Raw genomic sequence first — 27,460 nt, forward strand, 5'->3', positions numbered from 1 at the left:
AGAAATAACATTTATTATATTTAAAATTATTTCACCCAAATACAACTTAATCTACGTGTTACAAGTTTTTAAGTTTTTATCTAGAGAAAAATTAGTGCTGTGGAAATATGGGATGTTTGTATTTGGAAATATTCTTGCTGCTACAAATTTCCTTTAAAGGGGTTGACTCTTTTATTACTTGTTTAGCGGTAACGTCACGTTTCTACTAACAAAAACTCCTTTAGGATTTGGGTACTTTTTTATAATGGAGCTCTAATTGTACAAACAAAAATTTTAACTGTTGCTCTGCAAGCATCTGTCAGAGGAATAGCAACATCATGAGAATATTATTACAAATACTGAGTTAGGATTTTATGTTCTTGGAAGGTCTGCCCGTTGAGGCCACCGTATGATTGACACATTGTCCTACCAGGACTGTAGCGTTTGCTTTGATAAGGAGTAACTACTACATCTCACAGACTTAAAAGAGTCATAAGCAGTGATGTTACCTAAGCAAGGAGTATAATAAAGGAGTGGACCCTCCCTTTCCATAGCTGTGTGAGAGTCTCTCATGCATCAGTTTACCATCGTTTCATTCCATCCATCCAGGAGACTACACAGAAACAGAGAGGACTATGTGGAAAGAAGTGCTGAGTTTGCAGATGGTTTGCTCTCAAAAGCTTTGAAAGACATTCAGTCTGGAGCACTGGACATAAATAAAGCAGGCATACTTTATGGCATACCTCAAAAAACTTTACTTCTCCACTTAGAAGCCTTACCAGCAGGGAAGCCTGCATCTTTTAAAAACAAAACTCGAGATTTCAATGATAGTTACTCATGTAAAGACAGTAAAGAAACTTGTGCAGTGCTGCAAAAAGTAGCCTTGTGGGCAAGAGCTCAAGCAGAGCGCACAGAAAAAAGTAAACTCAATCTACTTGAAACCTCAGAATTAAAATTCCCAACAGCTTCCAGTTACCTCCATCAGTTAACTCTGCAGAAAATGGTTACTCAATTCAAAGAAAAAAATGAAAGCCTACAATATGAAACTTCACATCCGACTGTACAGTTAAAAATTCCTCAGCTACGAGTAAGTTCTGTTTCAAAACCACAATCTGATGGTCATGGTCTGCTGGATGTCATGTATCAAGTTTCCAAAACCTCTCCAGTCCTAGAAGGATCAGCTCTCCAAAAACTGAAAAATGTACTCCCTAAACAGAACAAAATAGAATGTTCTGGGCCCGTAACTCACTCAAGTGTTGACTCTTACTTTCTACATGGGGACCTCTCTCCTTTGTGTCTTAATTCTAAAAATGGAACAGTTGATGGAACCTCTGAAACTACTGAAGATGGATTGGATCGAAAAGATAGTAAGCAGCCCAGGAAAAAACGTGGCCGTTATCGGCAGTATGATCATGAAATAATGGAAGAGGCTATTGCAATGGTAATGAGTGGAAAAATGAGTGTTTCCAAAGCACAAGGAATTTATGGGGTACCTCACAGCACTTTAGAATACAAGGTAAAAGAAAGATCTGGAACACTGAAGACTCCTCCGAAGAAGAAACTGCGATTACCAGACACTGGGTTATATAATATGACAGATTCAGGGACTGGCAGCTGCAAAAATGGCAGCAAGCCTGTGTAGATTACTTGTTAGGAAAATGTTTGTATGTGTGTATGTGTGTGTGTGTGTATGTGTGTTTGCGTGTGTGTATGTGCACAAGTGTGTATTTGTGTGTCTATATACACACGGAATTACAGATGCTCACTTTGACAGGAGACATGAAATTTTACAGTTCAAAACCACTTACATGCCTTTTGAAAAAAGTTTTATTCAGGGTTTTCACTGTGGACAGAATTATATAGTTACTTAATTCTGATAGTTTGTATTTAATCCTTGTATAAATAGGTGAAAAAGATTCAGGTTTTCTTTAGTAGTCAATAGCATAAAGCGTTGTGGGAAAAAAAGTAATTGTCAAGTGAAACATTTTTATTGGTAAAAGACCACTCCAGCCATTCAATAGAACCATCTTATAATGGGAATATGATATTGATAGTTTGTCAACACTTTTACATAATATACTTACAGTTATTGTAAGTATGTCAGACAACCAGTTGAAGTTTAAATTATTTAGACAGCTATCTCCACATTAAGAAAAATTAATGTATACAGTATTAGTACACTACAGTGCATTCTATGAAATTTGAAATGCACTCAAGTGCATCCACCAGGAATAGAAAAAGAAAACCTTAAATGATATGTATAATGAAATTTAATATTTATCATTTAATAGTTGATTTAGCAGGAAGTTGGGGTTTATAAGGTATATACTTTTTAAAAAAACTGACACATAGCTAACCCCAGCAGCTATAGAATCCTTTAATATAAGATGGAATACTAAGAACAAAAAGTAATTTAAATTTAATTATTAAAATAATTTAATTTTGTTTTTCATTTGAAAAATAAGCTAATGTGTAAGGTTAGAAAAGAAGTTGGAATGCAACTTAGAGCATGTTTATAATGTGCGCAGAAAAAGCTTGAGAATGATACTTTGGTTTAAATGTGCTGGTTAGTTGATGTTATGACTACTTTAAATTTTAAGGATTGTGACACACTCCTATTGAAAAACCTCAGTGTAACTTTAATATATTTGCTGCTGTGACATTTCAAAACATTTTCAGTTTATCAAAATGAATTACAGATTTCATTTTGGTGGGCGAAACATTATCATTTTGCTAATAACCAAATTTGCAGTTTGTTCAGGGTCTTGAATAGATTTACAAATATTTAACACTGAAGCTGTTTTGAACTTTCAGTAATGTAAACTCTCTACTAATTGGGTAGTTAGAAGCTGGGCAGTGCATTTTAACTTTTACTAGACTCTTTAAGAGAGAACAGTAATTTTTATATATAGCAGTTTTAAAATGTCGTTCACAGAGTATCCATGTTGGATTTATGGAGTATGCAGTTTTAGTGGTAAAATGTTGTAAAGCATGTGCCTCCATGTAAAGAATGGGGATTTGCTTCATACATTTCAGAATTTTCCAAATGCCCCTTTTCTCTGTTAAAATTCAGGTTCTGATCACTTTTCTAAACCAGTTTTCTTAAGTCCAAAAGGAATACTTAAAGATGAATTTTTTTAAAAAGTGCACCTTGTCAAATGCTTGTGTTTTTACACTTGTAATCATCTAACCTAATAGTCACATATACATGTGATACTAAAGAGATTTTCAGCTAGTACATTTAAAAACTGCTTACAGATGCTTAAACTGAAGAGTGGGAAACTACACAATCAAGTAGTTATTTGGTCTCCTAGATCTGTACTGAACCCTCTTCAGCTATTAATGTTACCTGCATACTGGGGTATGAATCATTTTGCTCTTTTTTTTTCCCCCAAGAAAGTATACATAATAGATTGCAAAACAGCCGATGTCAGGGTCATCTTTCTTTTTAAAGAATTAAGCCATATTTTGTGAGGGCCAGAACTTGGATTATTTAGTATATTTCCCCTTCCCCCCATTGAAAAACAAAGGCAAAGATAAAGTAAATGCTTCAACACAATTTTATTGACCTCTTTATACAGAATTTTACTTGCAAAATTTGGGGGCTTAAATGCATTACATAATATTTATATTGAGCTTTTTTATTCCTCACACTATATTTACATTAATAAATTGATTGAGAAGTTTGTAGTAAAGGGATACTTACAGAACACTTTTATATTATTTAAAAGATGACCTGACCAAAAACTTTACAGGATTCATAAAATCAGGGATCATTTTGCTATTGACTTCACTATGATCAGTAGTTTTATAGGTAATATTATAGTTAATTTACAGCATTTTAGTACTTGTATTATTTATTTTTGGTCAGAAATAGTAAATTAAATATTTTTTGATAGTTTATAGTAATGATCAACCCATAACTTTTAAGAGAAACAAAATGTTTCTAATTATTGAGTTAACTTTTGATTATACAAACTAGGAAAGGCAGGGAAATTTATGGGTTCCCCTTCTCCCCAGTGATTCTATTAAGATGTTCTTTATGTTAAACTTTCAAAGTACTTTATAAATTTAGTTACCAGTTATTAACTTATTGACAATTTTCTGAAAAATCCAGTTTCAGCAGACTTTAACAAAGGTGAAAGCAACCCTTCTGTGCTTTCTACTTATTTGAATGTTCCTCAAGTATTTTATATTTTAAAAAAAAGAAGGAAAAGAAAAACAGTGCCTCTGTTTTTAGAAAACTACTGCTCAGTAAAGTTGTTTAAACCATTTCTGGTAGCTAATGACAATTTTATATTAAATTGTATACTAACTTTAGTGAGACTGATTTTTTTAGTTGTTTACAGTACAAATACTTGTATTTGTTTTTTAATTGCAGTATTTCCATTGTCGCAGTAATCTAGTAAAACTCTGTGGCTGCCTTGATTTTGACAGATTTTGTTAATATAAACTGATTGTTAGGCAATTAGTTATATTTATGCATAAATCAATTGCACTATAATTCATGAATTATTTATTACAATATTTTCTAATGAATTCATGTATCTGTCTTGTGTTGTAAATGTACTGTAATTCTGTTTCTACTTTGTGTTGTTATATATCTAAATCTGATTGTATGGATTTTAATTGTTCAGTTAACGTGTTTCTAGGTTGTAATTTGTAGTAAAGCACTTCAATGCTTTTGCACTTAAATTTACAGCACTGTTGGTGTGTGATTGATTTACTCATTCAGTAAAAGAAAAAAAAGAAAAGAAAAGAAAAAACCGACTACACTGAGTTCTTTGATTCACCCTAGGAAGTAGTTCTATTAATATTAAAAATTGACTTTCTCCAAAGAACTATTTCAACAACAAAACTTGTAATGGTATAAACAAAAAATAGGATATTTTAGCTTATAAATCAAACAGGAAAAGTTTAGAAAAAATTTTAAGCATTAAAAACAAGAGACCTATGAAAGATAAAATTTTAGAACCTTTATATAAGCATGAGAATAAATTCTAGTTTGGAGACTTATGTGTATTCAGCTGTTACTTATTCATATATTAGGTTTTTCTTTGTGATTCTAACATGCAAAAAGTATGGAAAAGAAAAAATTTGAAGTCAAATAATCATACTATGGAGTCTTATAATTTGAAAACTTAGTTATCTAGTATTTGAGATACACACATACATGTATGTGTCTACCTCTTCTTGTACATATATCTCAAATGTGTCCAATTGAAAATTTAGTAAGCTTATTAAGTCACTCTTCATATAGCATTAGATGGAAATTACTGGCGACTATGGTATCTTTGAAATCCCATTATTAAAAGCAATAAACTGAAAAAGAAATTCAAAGTAAAAATCTCCCTTGGAATGGCAGAAGAGAGAGATAAAATCAGTAGTTTTCACAATAGTTAACACTAGTCATTAGTTTTATTTCTACTTACACTTGACTTTTGACTTTACCTGTAGAAAAAAGCATTTGAGCACTCCAGGAACCGTATGAAACTTAATCTTTAAAATACAGCACAGTGTAGTTTTTTTGAGAAACATGTAAAATCTCAATTTAGTCTCATATGCTTAATAGGCCTTTACTTTGAAGAAACCATTGAACTGCATCTATCAGAACATTTTGGGGTTTTTTATTGTTTATATGAAAATTAAAATTTTTTATTTGCTGAAAAGGAGTATAACACAGTTTCATATTAGTTCATCATTCCTCCTGCTTTTGTTGTCTACATAGTAATTTTTTAATTATTTAAATAGCGAATCTTAGAAGTCAGTTCCATAATTTACTCCAAACCGTGAAAAAATTTACAAAAAATTATTTTCAGAAAGGATGCTAGGGTTAGATCCTGTCTTCATCTGTCCATAGGCAGCAGTGGATTTTAAGTTTTATTATAATTTCATATCTCTTCTTAATTGGTTTGATTGCTCCTTTACACCAATCACATGCTAGTTTTAGTGAAATATTGGTTGAATCCAGTAGAGAGATTTTTTTAGAAAAATTTTGATTTACTACTCAAAATTTGCTGTGGTGGTTTTATTACTGAAATAACATGATTTTTATAAAATGTAGATAAAATATTGCATACTTATCTGAAACAGGTTAATTTGGTTTTAGGGAGCAAAATTAAATAATTTAACTTTTCATTTTAAAAGACTACTTTACAAAATGCAAACTTCCGTAGCAATTCATAATCAGCATATCCCAATTCCAATCCTAAATAAAATTTCTACAAACCAGGAACTGATAACAAATACAAAAAAATCATGAGTGGGAGGATATTTTAATATACAGAGTTTGGTGATATGTTTAAATAGATACTTTTCTGAAACAGAAATCTTTTAATATATTTTATTCTTCTCACTGCTGGTATTGGATTTAAAAATTTTTTCTTTTGACTTCTACATTGGTTGCTAAGTAACCCTGGGTCTTAGTTAAATTAGATGTATATTAGTTTCTTCAGTGGGACATTTTCCAGCATTTGAAATTAAATAATTAGGTAAGTAATTCCTTTAGTTCTGATATAATTACTTAAGTATTTAAAAATCAATTAAAAATACATTTATTTTTAAATAGCATAAATTTTTTATTTTCTTATTAGGTTAAAATGCCTGCAGCTTACTCTTAGAAAAGACATTCTGTTACTTACATGAAATCTAAATCCCTTGATTTCCTTGTGACTGTGCAAAGTTCTCTTTAAGTAATAATTTTATTTCCACTACTTTGAAAAATATCTATTTTAAATAATGATAAAATATTTTCCTACATCTTATATTTCGTATTTGCACTAATGTGGACTGATAATTACTGAAATAACTTACAAAACATCTACTTTAAAAATATTTGATTCCTTCTGAAGCACTTTTCCATTAAATCAAAAGCACTAAACTTAGCGATCTGTAAATATACTCATACCAATGATCGGCTTCTATTTTCTCAAAACTAGGGCTTTACTTTGATTTTTATACTTTGTCATAGGAAATTAATTATCAGTGCTTCACTGTATTTTTGCTAAACAATAATCAGCAGGTCATTATTTCAGCTCTCTAGGAGTTAGGAATCCAGCAATACCAAAGTATCTTTTGTTCAAACTCTGTTAAAATTGTAACTCCTTGTAAATGGTAACTCCTTATATTTGCTGTAATTCATTTTTTGTTTGATTTTTATTTTTAGTTCAACTGTTGATGCAAAATCAGAGGAAGCTACTAAAATGGAAAAAGGAAAATCAGCATTAAGCAAAATTTTGGAATCTTTGTGCATACATCACCAGCAACAAGTTTTGGCTATGTTGAAATTTCTAGTCCAAGAGCAGAATGCTGCTTCTCTTTGTTTTTGTAATACATCATATGCTGTGTCTTCAGAAACTCAAAAGCCCCTAACTGAAGATGATTTACATGGTCTATTCTGTAATTGTGAATATAGGCTGGCAGAAAGAGGGTGTTTACAAAATGAAAGAGACAGCTCTGGTTTTGTGCCTCTGCCAGTCTGTATTAAAGATTTACATTGTTTATCTTGCCAAACTGTAACTGTTGAACACATTAAGACAGTAGTGAATAGAGGAACTGCGAACAGTTATAATTCTCACGGGTGCTGTTCTGGACTGTTACCAAACATTGACTCCACAAAATTGGCCTTTCACACTCCGCTTCCATCAAGAGAAATATGTGATGTTACAGTCAGCCTTCAAGACGTTTGTAGATCTCGAAGCCCCTCACCACCACCATTGTCACCAGTACAGACTGAAGGATTTGAAAAACTGAAAGACGTCATCTCAGAGCTTTCAGCCCTAGAAAATAACAGACTTGAAGCAAACATTACGCAGCCTCCATCTCTCACACCAGCAGAAATAAGCAGTGACAAGTGTGATCACGAAGAGTATAAAACTACAAAATCCAGTAATTCTGAATCTTTGCTCTTGGAAGACAGCAACAATGGTACTACAAATCATGAGAAAGGTGAAACTGCTGTAATTTTTCAAGATTTAATGGATCGTATTAATGAAAAATTAAAATCAATAGAAACTACAGATATGACAAACCTTATAAAATTATCTAGCAGTGATTGTAATACAGATAATGATTTTAAATTGAGAGATTTAATAACCTCCCTCTTGCATAATGCCAAGTCCAGTGATTATAGTTTTATGGAATTACTCAGTCAATATGATAAAAAGGTAGAAAATAAAATTCAGACAAGATTTCAAAAGCGTCAAGAAACCTTATTTGCAATGCACAGCTCTTCTGATTCTCCCATGTTTAGAAGGCAGTCTTTACAGATAAAAAGAGAACTTGCTAGTCTTGATGAAAATTTGATAAGAAAAAAATACACTGAAAAAAATTCAAGGAAATTGATGCGCAATGATGAGATATTTTCAATGGACAAAGAAGAATTCTATCATTGTCAAGGGCCTTCTTTACAAAACCCTAAAAGCCTTCAAGATAATCATACAGAAACATTGTTTTCACCAGATTATGCAGCACAGTCATTGCAACTACCTCTTCATAGTTTAGAAACTAACTTGGCTTCAGATGCATTTTCAGAAAGCTTTAAAACAACTTCCCTGGAGAAAATGAGCATAAAATCACAAGAGAAATCTGCAGCTGGAAAAATTTTTTTGCAAAATTGTAAGGAGAATCCAAACTTAGAGAATATTCAAACTCCTTTGAAAAGTGATGTTCCTGGACTTTTGAGCAGAACGAAACGAAATATTGTGCCTCCAGGGTGGTACTCTATATATGTAACAAATAATTATGTTTTCAAAAAATCACCTAAGGCCAAAAAAGTTTCTGAATCTACAAAAAAAAAAGATCCAGTGAAAAACACTCACATTGAAAGCTCACACAATATAGACCTAAACAAAATTGCAATGAATTCTAACTTACAAGTTGTTGTGGAGCGTTTGGAAGATACAATAAATATGGCCAAAAAGTCTTGGAATAATCAGTCATTATCAGAAGGATATAAAGCATCCAAGAAGTTGATAGAAATTGATAGTAAGGATCAAAGTGTTGGTAAAAATATGACTCTTACTGTAAGCAAAATGACATGCAAAGAACAGAGTTTATCTAAAGCTGTGGTAGCATCCAGCAATACCAAAAGCAATCCTATACTTACAATAGGTTTGGATAGTAAAAAACTTGATAACATGGAAAAGTTAGATACGGGTAGCTTGATTTCCAGTGTTCAGAATGTATCAACAAAATATGAAGCCATTGAAAGGTGTTCTTTTTCCAACTATTCTAGTCCTATCAAACTCATGTTTTTATCTGAGGTTAAAAGCAGTGAAGGAGTGAAATATACTTTAACTTCAGTTGGTACTTCCAAATCAAGTATTGATATTCCTTCTGAAAAATGTCCATCCCAAACCCATCATGTAACTGAAATAAAAGGAAAAACAAGTGAGGATATCCCAAATGATAACTTTGAAAATTATAGTTCTAATCTTAGTGATAGTGACTCTCTTCAAAGAGAACTAAACAAATTTAATTGTGCAAAAGAATCTTCAGAATCCTCTGCAGTGTTTATGGATGATACGAATATTGATAAGCCACAAGAAGAACCTAAGGAAAATTCAAGCAGTGCTATTGATTCATCTTTTAAAAGAAAACCAGGTAGACCTAAAAAAATAGGTCCCCAGGTTGTGAAACAGATTAAGCGACCAATTGGAAGACCACCCAAATCTAAAAGTGATCAAACAGATGTCACCATTTGCAGAAATGAGTCCTGTAGTGATGAAAAGAAAAGCCCAGAATCTCTCATGTCAGAAATTAAAGAAGGTATTTACAAAAAGACTATTACAGTAACTGTTTTTTATGGAAGGTCAAGAAGAACCAAAAGACATGTTTCTGAAGGAAGTGTAAACATAAGCAATGTTATGTCTTTAAACAATAATGTCACTGACTTTCCAACGGGATATGATAATCTCAGTAGAGAGCACAAAATTGACTTTGGTGAGAGAATCAGTGCTGTTTCAAATTTGACTACGGCAAGTGCAGTCTTGGGGTGTGGCTTTGAATATGTGAGACCTATCAAGAACAAGTCTGTGACACCTCAGCCTTCCAAGAACATTATTCGACCAAATCAGAAGCCTTTGGCAATAGTTAGGAAGCCTGGTAGACCTGCAAAAGTGAAAATTTCTGGCATATCTGTGACTATTAATAGAATTTCACCTCAGGAGAGAGAAGTAAGTATTAGCAGCTGCTTACCTCCTTTAGAACAAGAGAATATATTAGAAAAAAGTCCAAATGACGAAGAGTATGATCACCAGTGCAATAAGGTGGATACAAGGCACACTGAGGCTGACATAGTTAAGAATGGATCAAAAAGTATGGTTGCTACTATACCTTTGAGACATTCAATTAAGGATAGAAAACCATCTCTGCATTTCTTACATCCATTAGCATCTTCTAGCTCATTTATTTATCAAAATGCTGTGCTCCATAAATCATATAAACTCCATTTGCAGAAAGGTAAAAGTCAGAAGGAAAAGCATAGGCAGTCAAGAATAGAAATAGCTTCCAAAGATATTCCAGGAGGTAGAAATTCAAGGAATGCAAAAAAGTTTTTGGACGATAACAAATTAATACCCATTTCTGAAGTATCCTTGGACCCGGTAATTTCATCAAACCCTCTGCTCAGGTGGTGGGCTCCTTCTACTTCAAATGATTCCTTACTAAAGGAATTAAACAATAGATTTGAGCAAATAACAAATGCTTGGGTGCAAGTGAGTGGAGATGAAGCTGAAAACTGTGTCCATAAAAAAAGAGAACACATTGAAAATGATAATTTCAAAATAGCAAACCCTTTGGAAACTTGTCTTTTAGAACTTGAAGTTTCACCTGTAAAAATGCTTTTTCGGAAAAAATGTGATTTGAATGAACTCTGTATCTGGTTCATGCAAACGACAGAAACACAGTCTCTTTCACTAGTTAGAAAAGCAAATGCTCGAAACCCTTTGGAAGTAATAAATACCAGAGGAATTAGATTAGGGACCAAATATTCTGACTTTAATACCAGCCCCTTCAGAAAGCACTTTAAAAAATTTGCACTATCTTCTCCTTCAAAATCAGCAGGGAAGCTGCATATACTGCATAAAATGGTTAACTCTCCACTCCTAAATGTGAAAAGTAATTTAACAATAGATAGATTAAAAAGAACTGAGTTTAAGAGATTGCCACATAAAAGGTGGAGAAGAGAGGGAAAGCTGCACCATGGAACAGTTGACTGGATCTCTAAAAGGAGGAACTTACGATTTTTCTACCAGAACCAATTTTTAAATAAGACTGAGGGGGGAGCAAATGCTGACATCCCACTCCAAGGAAAAAACACAGTAGATAATCAGTCTATTTTGTCACCTGAGATCAGGGGTGATTTTTTGCAACACAGGGTGGCAATGTCTGACTTCAAAACACGGACTAGTTTAGGGAATAAATGTAAATCAGAAGCAAAAGAGAATGGTACAAATTGCAGCCAAAAAGATTTTGAAAAGGGATCAAGACTAGGAAATGTATGTCCAAATAACTGGAGGTCAAAAACCTTAAAAGATTGTAGAATATTTTTGAGAAAGATCAACTATCTTGAACACAGAAATACTTTTAAGGTAAATACAATAATTTACTCTCCTGAATCTATTGACAGTGGAAGGAATCATCAAACTCATGTAGAAGAAACAAGGCGCTTTACCTTAAGATCCCATTCTGCTAGGCAAAATTGTTTTAAAAAGCAATCTAAAGAAATAGAAAACGCTAAAGCAAATAGTCTTTCAACCAATAAATTTCCCAACCACCTTGACAATAGTAAATTAAATAAATGTATTAACTTTGACAAGAATCCTTCTGATAGTTCTCAAGTTCTTAACAAATTGAACAAAAGAAAAAGACCACCATGGAAGACCACAGAAATGTCAACAAAAAGACATAAACGACAGTCTTGCAACAATGGACAAATGGCAAACTATTATTCAAAATCCCAACTAGGTAAGTTTTTCTCTCCTTAATTTTAAAGTTTCATTGTAGGTGCCTTGAGTAAAGTATGAGATAATGGGTAGAAAAGGAACAGCTGACTTAGTTTTATTTCCAAAATATTTGGACAACCTAATTTCTTGGCACCTAGTATGAAACTCATGAGATTAGGTGCTGCTAAGTGTACCAGTGCACTTCCCGACATCTTATTGTGCCCAGGATTTCAAGCAAATCAAAATATATTTAGTAGACACATGGAAGGATTTTGAACATATATCATCAATATAAAAGTTATATTACCTACTACTGCATTTGATAGATCTAATATAAAATACAGAAAACAGTTTGACAGATAAATATGCCCAAGCAACTAAAAATTAACTTCCATGCTACAGGATAACATATACTTACTGTCTAGATAAATTAGTAACTTTGAGACCAAGTGGAAAGAAGACTGTCTACTTGCTCGATTGATAAAGACTGTAACAATATATAACAGTCTTAGGATATCAGTCTCACTTTCACCATTATTATGCCCTTTGCTACTGCTTTGGGAATCACTTTAAGACTCTGCTTATTTAAAAAGTGTCAAGGAACAAGATACTTTTTCTTCAGTAAGTCAACAAACTTGTTAATAGTTTTCATATCAGACACTGACCTAGATTCCACGGATACAAAGATGAGAATTTTTTTTTCCAGAGATAATCCATACCCTACCAGGGGAGAAAATCATATAAAGGTAATTTTAAGATAATGCTAAGTTCAATGCAAACCTAAATCACTTTAGCAAGTAATTATTTGTGCTTTGCTCAATTATACTACCTGATTGGTGCCTCAGGAACACTGTTACCCATAGAACCCAGCAAAAATAATATATGAACACTAGTTGTCAACCTAGCCAGCTTCAGCTCTGTTAATTGATGGAGGCTAGACAATTCAGACTTTGTAGGAGTGTGGTGGTGCTTATTGGTTACTTTCTTGATCTGAAAGAATGCAAGGTTACCTTTGGCAATCTAAGAATGCTTTATCACATGGTTGCATTGTTCCTTCGTATATTTTAAGGGAGTTTGGGGGAGAGTTGGGAAAGGTATTGGTGGTTTTAATTTTTGTTATTTTTTAAAAACATTTTTAAAATAAAATTCTATTAGGCCTTATATTAAAATATTTAAAGCAGTAATTAAACTTGAGTTTTAATAGGTCAGATTATTATGGCCCCCAAAATTAAATTATTTAACTGAATAACTTTAAAATACCTATTTCAGTAATATCTAACATGCAGTGATTAAAAATTTTAACATGCAATGACTAAAATTTTATAGGTGGTCAAATTAGTTCCCATTACAAAAGATGAATCAAATTTAAAAATAATGCCCTTTGTTTCTTGCCCTGCTAATAACTAAAAATAACATTATAACAAATAGTATGTCAAGAAAAAAGAGGAAAGAAGCCTGCATGTGATTTAGGAAAAAAAAAACAACAAACTTACAATTCACCTAAAAATACACATAGTTTTAAAAGACTGTCATGAGTGGAGAATGAAGTGTAGTATTACATTTTTAATTCTTTATACCATCCTCATTTCATGCTGTTAGAATTTACTAAAGGTAGTCTGCATTAACTCATTTTACAACATGACCATGTTCTGTCCTTCCAGCTTCTTAACCTCTTAACCATTGTATCTTCCAAGAGTATAAATCTTAAATTTTATTTTATTGTGATTCATCCCATTAAATATAAGATCACCCTAGAAAATTAAGATGGAAGATGCTTAACTATTACTTTTTCAAATTAATTGCACAATCTTTTTGTGATAAAAATTTTTAGCATCGTTATAATGAGTTTTTCATCTCTCATGTTAAAAATTACTAGTATTGTTTCTTGTTCTGCTTAAAGTTTTATTTACCTTTTCCTGATAACTTTCCTTCTTTTTTAACATTCTTTTTTTTAAAAAATCAATCAGAAAGGACATTATTTCTACATAGTTGTATTTGTAGCAATATTTGTTTATCTGATTTTTAAGTGTTTCTTAAGGTGTTATTTTTTCCTCATTTCTTGGTATTCCATAGTTCTTTTTACCTTTTTGGAAATGATACTAAAATTCATAATTAGTTTTTATGTGTTTCTCTTCTTCTTAGAATAATTAGTGACTAGAGACTTGAAAGAGAGACTTCTAACAACAGGACTTTACTAAAAAAACTCAGGGCAATGTGTACAATGAATGATGGAATATTTCTTCTTAAGACAAGCTTTGCTTCTACCATGATGGTCTTGTTTTTGCACATTTCAAGATTAACTGTCCAGATTTAGTTTAATACAAATTTATACTTAACTGCATTTGTACTGCTGTGTATCAACTGTAGACATGGAAAGAAGAAGCATAATTCCATTCTGTTCTTAGTTTAACAAATACAGTGAATGCCTACAATATGCTCTTAGGCACTGGTAGAAGGTTCAAAAAGTTCCCTGTCCATCTAAGTGAGAAAATAAGATGTACATTCATTTATTGATTTAGAAATAGAGTGTATTTTATATTTTAAGTGGGATCAAATGGTTAAGATCACAGTTTGTGCTCTCATGGGGTGTAGTGAATAAGCAATAAGCAATTCTAGTAGAAAATTGAGTGCTGTGGTTAAGGAGAGAGGTGGATTGTAGGGGCAGATAAGAGGGAAATTGAACCCATGTCTAGAGAATTAGACAAGGGTTCCCACATAAACACACCTAAGCTGACATTTGAAGGGTGCCAAAGCATTAGGAGTCAGGGGAGGAGTGCTCCCTGCAGAGCAAACCACACGTGGGAGCTGTAGATGGCAAGAGAGAGCAGGCCTGTTTGCAGCACTGAATGATTTAGTGCATATGGCTGAGGCACAGAATTGGAATTGAGGATGGGGCAGGGAGTAGTTGAATAAATGGCAAAAGATAAAGCTTCTGAGGGAAGCATAGCCCAAACTGTGAGGTCAGCACCTAATAAAGAAATGCTTTGAGTCCCAACAGTGGCGGTAATGCAGAAGAATAGATATATTTGAGAGAGTTACATGAAGTAGAATCAGTGTTTTGGAGAGTAGAGGAATCAAGGATAACATCCAGGTTTTTGGCTTGAACAACTCTGGTAGATGACAGTAGTATTCACTGAGATACGCGAGAACACTCCGCGTTCAGTTTTAGATACAAGGAATTTGAGGAATCTAGTGGGATATCCAAGAAAAGATATTTCGGAAGCAATGAGTTAATGTGGCTTTTTGCTCAGGAGAGAGGTCTGAGCTGCAGATAAAAATTTGGAAGTCAGCAAATAATTGAAGCCATGAGAGTGAAAGAGATTGCTTGGTGTAAAGTGGGGAGAGCCTAGGATCTCAGAGCCCCAAAGATAGGGAGGAAAGGTGTGTGCTAAAGGAGACCCGCGAGAGAGCCACGAAGTAAGAAGACGGTCAGGACAGTGTGGTCAAGGGGAAATTTGTTTTAAGAAGGGAGAAAACAATAGTTTTCACCGCTGATTAGAGATCAATGAAGCCTTGAAACGTTTCCATCCATTGTTGCATAAGAGGTTATTTTAATGATTTGGAGAGACCAGTACTGGTGGGCTAGTAGAGCTGGAAATCTTATGATTGAGTAAATAAAAGAAGATGTACTGAAAATTGGCATAGCAAACTATGAATGGCTGTGATGGAAGAGGAGATGAGTGCTGAGAGGAAGTCTGGATGAAGGCAGGTTTAAAAACGTAAAGACATTCAGACGTCATTGGGAAGAAGCCAGTGGAAAATGAAAAGTCAAAGAGATGAAAATGGGAGAGAGCAAGTGGAGGAAGTGGAGTTGACCGTTGAATATTCTGGGGCAAAATCAGAGAGACTGGTCTGGACTCGGTCATTTAAAGTATTCTAATGAAATCAGAAATTTTTAAATAAAAATCCATTGTTTATAGTTGAGTACTCTATCATAATTTACATGGAATTGAGTAAAGAGAAAAGGTTTAGGTTTTGAAAGAGTTTCTAACTTTTGCTATAATATCTTATTAAAATATAAAACCGCTACTCTGATAATTTTTTGTCTTGATTTTATTTCTTCAAATTTTCTTGGATATTTTATATCCCATTGCTTTGTCAAGATATTCTGCTTTGCTTATTGCCCCATATCTTTCATGAAAAAACATTTAATTTACTCAGAAAATACTGGGTACTTTTTCTTTTGATCTACCAGGCATTGTCTTAGTAGAGTCAAAAAAGAAATTCAGTGAACTTAATCAAAAAATATTTCAAATTGTTTTTACTTTGGCAACATAATTATAGTATAAAGTGAAGGAATATAATTTGGTTCATTCTCCATAATAGTGGATAGAGAGTACAGAACTATTTTCAAACATAAAATTCATTCTTTAAATCACAGAGTCTGACCCATGATCTGTAAGTAGCATTGGAGTGGAACATTGTCTTGTCATTCATTTACACGTTGTCTTTTGCTGTTTTTTGTGCCAAAGAAGCTGAATTGAGTTGTTGCAAGAGAGATCATAAAGCCCACAAACCCTATAATATTATCTCGCCCTTTGCAGAAAAAGTTTATACCAGAATTTGGTAAGGTGTGGCTAAAAAAGAAAAGTCACTGGGGTTTTTGTTAGTAGATAAAGACTATAACCTCCAGTCCATCCCCAATAGCCCATCCACTCCCTCTCCATTGTCCACTCTGGCCTCCACTCAATACAGGGGAATTCAGACGTGTAGTTTTGTTTTGTTTTGTTTTGTTTTAATTCTGTGGGACAGGACCTGTCTTTACCCATCAGAGTGATGCGGGGAGCCACGAGTGCCCGTGTTGCTCTGTCCTGTAAATCTTTATTCTCTCCCTGCTGCAGCCTGCAGACCTGCATTGTCTGTCTGAGGTAAGTTCAAGGGCCACTCTTCTCTGCCTTAACCCGCTGCTCCCACCTGTTAGGAAGAGATTGATCGCTGTGCTTCGCACCTTAAATTCCTTACTCAAGTGTTTTCTCCCCTTTCTGCACCCTTTATTTTTTTCTCTATTTCTTCATAGGAATTCCTAATTCTTGGTTCAGTTCTCCTGTCTACCATTTCCCCCTCATTTTTCCTGGGCAGCAGTTTTCTTTGTAGTGGAGCCGACCATTCTGTGATTATCCTGTTAAGCCTACTGAATTCACCTGTTGTTTAATTAGGATGGAGAAAAAAGGCAAAGTAGATGTATGAATTTCATCCTGCCAGGATTTTCTTGCTTTTGTTTGTTTAATTTTAGACAAGACCTTGGCTTTTTACCTACTCCCCAATGCCAATTCCAGGCAACTTGAAAAATTCATTTGCTTACTACTTTGTTTCTGTTATTATAAACACAGAAAACTAGATTTTAAAAGCCTGTATCTATAGATCCCATTAGTTTATTCCTGAAAAAGCATTTGTCTCCCATGTGCCAGGCAATATGCTGAACATACGGGATAATATGGGTGACAGACCAGATACGGATCCTGCCCTCACGGTTCAAGCTTATTTGGAGAGAGGACATTGAGTAAATAATCACACAAATCTTACAAGTTCTTAATTGGTAGGTAGTACTATGAGAATTCCTTTTAGGGAGATTTTTTCAAGTTAAGGAAGTGAGAAAAGACTTGCTAAGGAAATAGCCATTGAGCTGAGCTGTGAAGGCCTAGGAATTCTCTAAGCCCAGTGGCAGAGACCTGGGAGGGGAGGAATGACTTTCTAGGAATTGCATGTGAACAAGCCGGCAGCTTGGCATTCTTGGCAGGTGAAAGGGCTGAGTCATGACTGGTCTGCTGAGTCAGGAGAGAAGGAGGACGGTGAGGTCGGTTGTAGTGAGGATTGAGGATTAAGTGAAGAATAGACCATGCAGGCTCGGGTGAACCATGTTCGTGTACTTTCAGTGGCTTCCCTTTGCCGTAGAGATTTAACTTGGGGGTGGATGGGTGAGGTGTATGACCTCATCAGATTCTCCTTCCTCTGGCTGCCTTATGGCAAATGGATGGTGGAGTGCAGGAGTGAGGCCATAGGCCGTCACGGTAGTCCAAATGAGAACTGTGCTACTTTAAAACGGTGGTTTACAGACGTTAATGTGCAGCAGCATCACCAGGAGGGCTTGTTGAAGAAGAGCTGGTTGGGCTCCCAGCAGTTTGTTTCAGTGGCTGTGGATGGAGTGGGGCCCACACCGTGCGAGCCGCTGATAGGAGTGTGTGACAAGAAGAGTGACTCATTACTAATACGGTATTGTCGAGTACCCTCTAAACACTACTTTCGCTATGTCCTACAGATTTTGCTGCTGTTTTCACTTTCACTAAATTAGAACTATTTTCTAATTTCCCCTGTGATTTCTTTTTTAACCCATGGATTTTTTTTAATAGGTGTGTTCTTTAGTTTACAAATATTTGAAGAATTTCCAGATATCTTTCTGTTGCTGATTTCTAATTTCATTCTGTTATGGTTGTAAAATGTACTGTGTATAATTTAAAATCCTTTGGATTTACTGAGACTCATTTTATGGTTCCGAGTCGATCCAAATCTACTTAAATAAATGTTCTGTGTGCTCTTGGACGTAATGCCTATTCCACCCGTCGAGTGGAGTGTTAAGTGTCAGTTAAGCAAGTTGAAAGTGCTCTTTTACATGCTTAATTGATTTTCAGTTCACTTGTTCTATTTATTCTTGAGAAGGGGTATTGAAATCTGCAACTATAATTCTGGATTTTTAGTTCTATCAGGTTTTATTTCATGTGTCTTGAAGCTCTATGATTAGGGGCATACACATTTAGAAATTTTATGTACTTTTGATGAACGGACTCCTTTAGCATATGAAGTAAACATTTTCAGCTCTGGACGTATTCCTTGCTATGAAATCTATTTGCCTGATATTGCTTGTCATTTCAGCTTACTTATTGCTAGTGTTAGCAGGGTGTATCTTTTCCCTTACTTTTATTTTTAACCTGCTTGTGTCTTTATATTTAAAATGGGTTTCTTTCAGGCACCATGTATCTTGACACTTGCTTTCTCATCCAGTCTGACAATCTCTAATTTTTAATAGACCATTTCCATTTACTGTGACTATTGATATGGTTGGGATTCAATCAGCCAACTTTCTTTTCTTTTATTGAGGTATAATTGATACATAACAACTCAGTATTTGTATATATTGTGAAATGATCACTAAATAAGTCTCCTTAAGATCCTCCACCATACAGCTACCTTTTTTTCTTTGTGATGAGAACTTTTGAAATCTACTCTCTTAGTAATTTTCAAATATGAGATACAGTATTATTAACTGTAGTTACCATGCTGTACATTATGTCAACATGTCCTATTTTATAACTAGGAGTTCATACGTTTTGGCCACCTTCACCCATTTTGCCCACTGCCCACCTCATCCTCACCTTTGGTAACTACCAATATGTTCTCTGTATCTGTGAGCTCAGTTTTTTTTATGAGATCATATTGTGTTTGTTTTTTTCTGTCTGACTTATTTCACTTATGAGTGCCTTCAGAGTCCATCCACATTGTAGCAAATAGCAAGGTTTTCTTATGTTTTATGGCTGAACAATATTAAATTGTATATATGTAGATACCACATTTTCTTTATCCATTCATCCATCAGTGGACACTTGGGTTGTTTGCATATCTTGGTTATTATAAATGATGCTTCAATGAACGTGGAGGAATGGAGTCTCATATAGTTCTTAAAGTTATTATTTTTGTTTTCTTCAGATAAATGCCCAGAAGTGGAATTACTAGATCATATGGTAGTTCTATTTTTAATTTTTTGAGAAGTTTGCATTCTGTTTTCCATAGTAGCTGCATCAGTTTACATTACCACCAACAATGCACAGGGTTTTCTTTCCTCCATATTGTTGCCAATGATTGTGCTTGTATTTTTGGTAGTAGCCATCCACCTCTCTATTGTTGCCATGTATTTTGCTTCTGCAAATGTTATAATACTCCCAATATTATATGGTTACTATTTTTGCTTTACATGATCAGTTATCATTCAAAGCACATTCCTATTTTTTAAATAGGAAAAGTGCTTTCTCCATGAATTTACCCTTTCTGGTGCTCTTCATTCCTTTGTACAGACGTCTCTTCATTTTCCTTCTACCTTCATAGTTTCCTTTAGCATTTCGTGTAGTGCAGGTGTGCTGTTAATTCACTCAGCCTTGCCTTTTTATGTCTGAAGAAGTCTTTATTGCACTTTTGCTTCCAAAAGGTATTTTTGCTAGATATGCAATTCAGATTTGACCATATTTTTTAGTACTTTGAAGATGTTGCTCTACTCTCTTCTAGGTTGCAGTGTTTCTGAAGACAAGTCTGGTATCATTAATGTTTTTTTCCTCTGGATGCCTGTAAGATTTTCTTTTTCTCACTGGTTATCAGCAGTTTGATAATGAATGGGCTTGACATTGTTACCTTTCTGTTTTCTGATTGGAGTTTTCGACCTTGTTGGTTATGTGAGGTTACCTTTTATTACATTTGGAAATTTTTCAGCCATATTTTCTTTAAATATGTTTCTGTCCCTCTCCTGTCTCCTCTCCTTTTGGGATTCCAATGTGTTTGTCCCACAGATAATTCAGCTCAATTTTTTTCTGTTTCATTTTGGATTGTACTATTTCTTTGGTTTGAAGTTCACTGACCTTTTCTTTGGCATTGTCTAACTTGCTGTTAATAACATCCAGGGTGTTTTTCATTTCATAAATTGTATTTTCACCCCAGAAGTTTAAATTTAGTTTTCTTTGTATGTACCTTATTTCTCCTCATGCTCATGCTTTCCTCAACTTCTTGAATACATGGACTATATTTAAAATACCTATATTAACATCCTTGTAGGCTAATTTTGCAATCTGTTATTTATCAGTTACTGATTTATTTTTCTCATTATGAATCATACTTTCCTCTTTTTCCATACCTCATAATTTTGGATTGGATGCTACACCATTGTCAATTTTACATTATATGTGGGATTTTTTTGCAATGCCTTAAATGTTTTGAGGCTATGTTCTAGGACACCATTAACTTACTGGAAAACATTTTGATTCTTTCAAATCTTTCTTTTGAGCATTGTTAGGCAGAGCCAGAACAGCCTTTAGTTTGGAACAGTAGTTATCAAATGAGGATGATTTTTGTGATGTATGGAGACATACATATTTTTGATTGTCACACCTAGGGGATAGGTGCCAGGGATGCTGCTAAACATTCTATAATGCGTAATGAGACAGCCCCCCACAACAAAGAATCATCTGACCCTAAATGTCAGTAAAGGTTCAGAAACCCTGTTCTAGGGATAATTCACTTTGAGGCAATACCAATACCAGTCCATGGACTCTACTTAATGTCCTAGAGCAAGGAGGTCTTTCCATTCTTGCTGAGAGGAACACAAATTATATCCAGTCCTATATGGCCTCTAGAGATTTTCCACCTGGTATTTTCAGTTGTCTTCCTCACAGCCTTGGGAAACAGTTATACACTGATAAGTATTTGTCTACAGACTCAAGGGGAACTCTGCAGATCTCTGGATTTTTCTATGTACTCTGCCCTACAAATTCTGGCCATGTTGGACTCCCTCACCTCCAAACTCTGTCTTCTCATCTCAGGAAAATTTCCAAGCTCTCTTTGGGCTCCTGTCCCTACCCCATAGCCTGGAAACCCTCCAGGCAGTAAGCCAGAGCAAGTTGTACCTCCTTTATTTTCCTTCTTTCAGGCATCACTGTCATTCTGCACTTCCTGCTATCCATTGTCTTAAAAACTGCATTTCATGTTTTGTTTGTTTGTTTGTTTGAAGTGAGAGGAAAATCTGGTTACTTTTACTTCACCTTAGCCAGAAGTAGAAGTCCCAGATTTATTCTTTTAACAAATATTCAGTTTCTATATGCTAGGTGCTGGAAATCATATGCTAAACAAGACTGACAAGGATCTTATTCCCAACAAGCTTGTATTTTTAGTCATAGGGAAAAAAATACAATGGAAAACATAAGGCAGTAGTAAATTCCATATTAATGAAATTATAAGGGGCAAGGAGTTTCTAGGAGGAGCTCTTCAGGGTGAGTACTAAGGAATGTCCTTTCTAAAGAAGTAATGCATAAGCTGCGGGTGGAGTTATCTAGGATTATCACTGATGACTGAAACCGAGTAGGGATGGGAACCCCCAAAGAGAGAGCAAAGATAAGAAAGCTTGGGGCTCAGCTCAATAATTCCAACATTATCAGCCAGGTAGGATAGGATGGCCTGCAGCAGAGTGAAGAGGCAGAGGAAAGGCAGTCATGTGTTCGCAAAAGCCAAAACACCAGGTTTCAAGAAACCGGCTCTCTTACTCTGCTCAGGCTGCCGTGACAAAGTACCACTGACTACGTGGCTTAAGCAACAGAGATTTATTTTCTCACAGTTTGGGAGGCTGGAAAGTCCAAAATCAAGGTCTTAAGGTTAGTTCAGTTTCTGGTGAGGGCTCTCCTGGTTTGCAAACAGCCACTTTCCCCTTCTCTGAGAGTGCATTCTCTAACTGGGGCACCAGTCCCATCAGATTAGGGCCCCACCAGTTGACCTTGTGACCTTAATTTATGACTCTCTGATCTTTATTTCACCTCACGAAGGCCCTTTAGTAATATAGGGGACTAGGGCTTCAACGTCTAAGTCTGGGGGGATACAAAGTTCAGTTCATAGAGCAGAAATGGCCAACAATATTGAATGCTGTCAAGAAGGCAAAAAAAACTGGAAAACCCAAGATCATGCATTAGACTTACAAATTCATCGATGACTTCATTTAACTAACGTTTTCATGGAGTAAAAGGCCTAGAAGCCAGATTGGAGTAGGTTAAGACAAGAAGTAAGAAAGAGTGTTGATAGCAAGTATAGAATAACTCATTAAAGTAATAAATGGTAACTTGAAAATAAAAGACTGAGTGAAGTCTACTATTTTAAAGAATATTAGACCTTGTACTTGTTTAAACACCATGGTGAAAATCCCGTTGAGAAGAGATGGTATGTTATTTGTTGCCACAATATGACATTACAAACTATCCAATTCATTAGCTTAAAGTAAATAAGCATTTATTTCTTTCAAGTCTATGATTGGCAAAATGAGTCCATAGGTTCTTTTGATCTTGACTGGGCTCCCTCGTGTCTTGGTGTGAACTGGCTGTCGTCCGCTGGGATGGCTTCGTCCTGCTCCTTGTGACCCATCCGTCCAGCAGGCAAACTCAGGCATACTTTCATGGCAAACGCAGAAATATGAATGAGCTTGAATGCCCGAGCACTATCTTAAGCTCCAGCTTGTGTCATATTTGCTAACATCTCATTCGCTAGAGCAAATCACATGGGTGAGACAGAGAGGACACTGCACAATGAAAGGGCAGTAAGAGGGGATGTAGGGAATATAGGTGATGCAGTTCATCTGCCACAGATGATATATTTAAAAAAGAGAGAGAAGGGATCACCAGTAAGTCCCTGAATTGACAGATGGAGCAGAGGCCAGGTCATTCTAAGTCACATCAGTTTCTGCAATCTTTCAGTTAGTTGGTTGGCATTAATTTAAACAACTTGCTAATTGCTTTTAATTTCACATTTAGGATTAAAATGTCCTATTTTTATAAAGGTATTTGAATCACCTGTATGTACTTATGGGATATTCAAATACTTGTTGATTCAAGATACTGCTTTATACACAGTTGTGTTATACCAATTTAATATACAAGTTCATTAAGAAATTCAAGACAAGTCTGTTGTTCATCCCAACATGGTCAAGGATGACTTCTAAATCACATAGTACAAACTGAGCTCTTTAATTTTTGAACACAACAGGTTTTGTGCCCTCGATCTGACTATACTTCATTCCATTCAACTAAAAATTCAGGTAGAAACCCATTTCTCAGTAGAAACTATTCTTTTAATTCCAGATGTTTTCTTTTGAATTCCTGGTTGTATCACATTTTGCTCTGATAATCATGATAGCACTTACTAGTTAAGCACATACTGTATACCAGTATCCTAATCTTTACATTAAAAAAATACTTTCCTAAAATTGTTTATAAGTTGCAAATCTAGGATTCTAATCCAAGATGATTAGACTTCAAAGTTTTGCTCTTATCACCAGGTTCTTCTCCAAACAATCACATCACATAATCAAAAGCAAGTCAGAAAAATGTCTGACTTCAAATCTACCATGCAATCTACCGAAGTCTTTAAATTCCTCAGTACCTTACCAAAGGGAAATTTTACTTTTGATATAAATTGTCTTTAAAAACAAAAACAAAAATCTGTATAACCTCCTTCCTACAGAGTTTGCTAGCAAAAGAAAGGGTTTCCCCATATGTTAGACCTCATGGTCCACTGGTAGATTGTTTACCCGGCTAGATCCTAGAGCTCTTTTAAATTTGACTCCCTTTTTAAACCCGGAGATTACAGTATAAACTGTTCTACTGTTATCTGTCTACACAGATCATAGAAACAAACTAAAATGGTAAACACTGAAGAAACATACACCTACCTTCCACAAATTTCCATATGTGCCTTTTGATTTTAATTTTTGTTAAGAGTACTAATACTAACTCACACTTACTGAGTCCTCTCAGTGGCCAGCTGGGCATTTCACATGCCTGCTTTATGGTAGGTACTTTGTTTATGGAAACTCATTTGTCACATTACTCTGAAGAGATGAGCACTCTGAGTTTCGGAGGTTAAGGAATGTACACTCAGCAGATGAGTTATTTGGTCCAGGATCAGAACTCAAGGTCTACAAAGTGTCCCTGTCCCGATTTGCTGGAATTCTCATCCCCAAAGAGCTATTTCGAATGTTTTTTACCCCTGATCTCCCCACTGCTGGGATCTCTCCCTTCTCTGTAATCCCTCAGTCCTGAGTTACTCCTTGCATATTTATTGCACACTGCCTTTTATTCTGGTAATTTAGGAAGACTTCCCTCCACCCCCACCTCCTTACCAAGCTCTAAAACCCTTGAAGACAGTCACCATACATTCTTTTATATCCCTAATACATTAGGAAGCTATTGGCCAAGATTTGAGGGAAGAATGAATGAATTCTAACTTCAGTCATCAGTGGACCTAGCTGATGAACACATCAGCGCCTCTTAATTGAAATGCACCATTTCGTGGCAGGATCTTCTGTGTTGGCCTTGTATCTTTGAATCATCTAATTTAGTCTAGTAGACCAATTACTTCATTTTGATAACTTATTACTACATCAAATACATGGGAATGCACTTACCCACTTCATGAAGGTTTTCTGATCTAGTTTTGCACATTTAATAACCCCATAATAATACTTGGGTAGATTTGGGAGACATCAGACTCAAGGGTAGTGTTGAGCTGTAACAGCTATTCAGTAAGTTTTTACTGAATTAACATTAGAAGATAGTATTTCCAGAGAAAAATAAGCCAGTCAAATAGAACTTGGAGTTAAATAGATGAGTTCAAATTTGATGGTTTCAAGTACATCACCATATTCAAATTCCAAATCCTATACCGGAATTCAGTTTATCCGTGCATACAGTGGACTTTTCTCCCTTTGAGATGAACTGTGTTCCTTGAAACCCTTAACCTAAATACTTTTATGGTAGCTCTCAAAAACATGTCAGTCTACGCCTTAACACTTTTTCGTTTCTCACCTTGAGAAATTGAAAGGCAGCTCCTTAGTGAAATATGAGGAAATTTCGTGCTCTAAATATCTAGCCATCCTGGACAGGGTTATGGCTGTAGCCCTTCAGGATGTCTTTCTGTATGAAATCTGTATACCAGACACTTGTCATATGTTAAACATTCTAAAGAAATAGAGAAACGGATATTAATGTTAAGGGAGAATCATGACAGAATAACAATACAACCCAAGAATTAGCATATACAGAATAGGCCAATAGATCCGAGGCTCTGAATACTTCCAGTTGGTTGTGACCTTGGGCAAGTCTCTACTTCTTTAAGCCTCAGTGAGTGGTGGTTAGAACTGAATGACATAATGTAAAAAAGGATTTTAGCATAGTGCCTGGCACATAGCACTTCTATAAATGATATTTTCAGACCTGTCTTGATCACACTAACATGTTATTTCCTACAAGTTGTCTAGCTTAGTTTTTTACCTGACAGCAATGAACTATCACATATCTCCAGTAGTAAAATAAGCTTACATTAGAACCAGATATATTAAAAATTGTTTATATTTCCATGATCCACAATAGATTGTCATCTTTCATACTTTCCAAATGCACATATTCTGTAAACTTTCATGGTGGATAGAGGCTCCATCTCAACACGGATATAATTACTCGATATCGAAAATAGGCTTAGCCGCTTGGCAGCCACTCCAGGCACCTCTCCCATGTGTACCGTTGTTCAGCCTCACCTGCCATCTAGGTTCCTAGTTTGACAGAGAGGCCTCACTTAGGTAAGTCCCTCTCTTCCAGCTTCTTCCCTTTTACCAAAATAAACTATGTTAAACGCATTATCTGTAGCTCTGTATGGTTTTTAAAGCATGTTCACTGACTTATCTGATCATCAGAAGTGTATAAGGTAAGCAGGGAAGAAGTGTAATTCTTTTTGTCTTACAGATGATGAAAATGAGGCTGTAGTAGTAAGGTTATTTGTCCAAGGTCATAAGAGTGATTACCAAATAGTCAGAACTGGAACCCAGATCTCTACATTCTTTTCCCCCAATTCTTTACTCTCAAAAAGATCAGTGTGTATATACTGTTGCTGAGTTTTCATTACAATCCTGGATATATATGTATAAAACCACTTTATCAGGTAACTCAAATGCTGCTTATTCAGCTTTCTAATCATAGGCAAAGCAGAGAAACCATGAAACAAAAGTGATAAATTTGATGAAAGAAAATTGAGAGTTGATTCATGACACTATCACAATAAGCAGATAAAAACTAATGAACCAGGCAGGGGGGTGAAGGAGTGGGATTCTAAATCACAGAGCGAAGGACTAATCTCAACTGCGTATCAGTAAGAAAAGGATCATTATCTCAATTGGCAAAGATCACACAAAAGGGAATACAAGTGGCTTCTAAGATATGAAAATAAGCTTAACCTTCCTCATAAGAGAAATGCAGTTAAACAATGGCATGCCATTTTTTGACCTATCATTTTTTTCAGAGATCCATAAGTTTTACTATACATTATTGGTGAGGATGTGAGGGAAGACACTTGCATACACTGTTGGCCAGGGTAAAATGGGAGACAGTCTACAAAGGACATTTTGGTAATACCTATCAAAAATTTTAAAGCACCCTTTAATCCAGCTATCCTACTAAAACTCTACAGATTTAATTGCACATACACTTAAAGAGGCACAAGAATATTCAATACATTGATATTTTAAGCAAAAGATTGTTATAGCCCAAGAGGCTGTCAAAGGACTAGCAAAGTAAATTGTGTATCATCAGCGTGGAATTCAGTCAGCTGTTAAAACAGTCAAGTATGCATTGTGTAGATATGAAACAATCCCCAAAATAAATTTTTTTCAAGCAAGATACAGAACAATATACAGAATTCTGTAGACAGAAAGGATAGTTTATTTACACTAGCCTGTATTTCAACTATCTGGAAGA

The 27,460-nt window shown here is 35.0% G+C and overlaps 1 protein-coding gene across 12 annotated transcripts in view; it reads left to right on the forward strand.

Moving 5' to 3' along the window:
- The window catches only part of LCORL (ligand dependent nuclear receptor corepressor like), a 172,296-nt gene that overhangs the window by 140,099 nt on the left and 4,737 nt on the right, over positions 1-27,460 (forward strand). For 5 of the 12 annotated variants that reach the window (XM_073237783.1, XM_073237787.1, XM_073237785.1 and 2 more), the window contains one exon: positions 7,145-11,946. The exons of 4 other annotated variants lie outside the window; for them this stretch is intronic. In XM_073237783.1, coding sequence (XP_073093884.1) covers positions 7,145-11,946 — 4,802 coding nt within the window. Of the gene's footprint in view, positions 1-588; positions 4,679-7,144; positions 11,947-27,460 lie in introns of those variants that run through there. 3 more of the 12 variants (XM_073237788.1, XM_037027408.2, XM_073237794.1) reach the window with 3 other exon arrangements.

The sequence above is a fragment of the Manis javanica genome, chromosome 5, assembly GCF_040802235.1.
Source record: "Manis javanica isolate MJ-LG chromosome 5, MJ_LKY, whole genome shotgun sequence".
Lineage (NCBI taxonomy): Eukaryota > Metazoa > Chordata > Mammalia > Pholidota > Manidae > Manis > Manis javanica.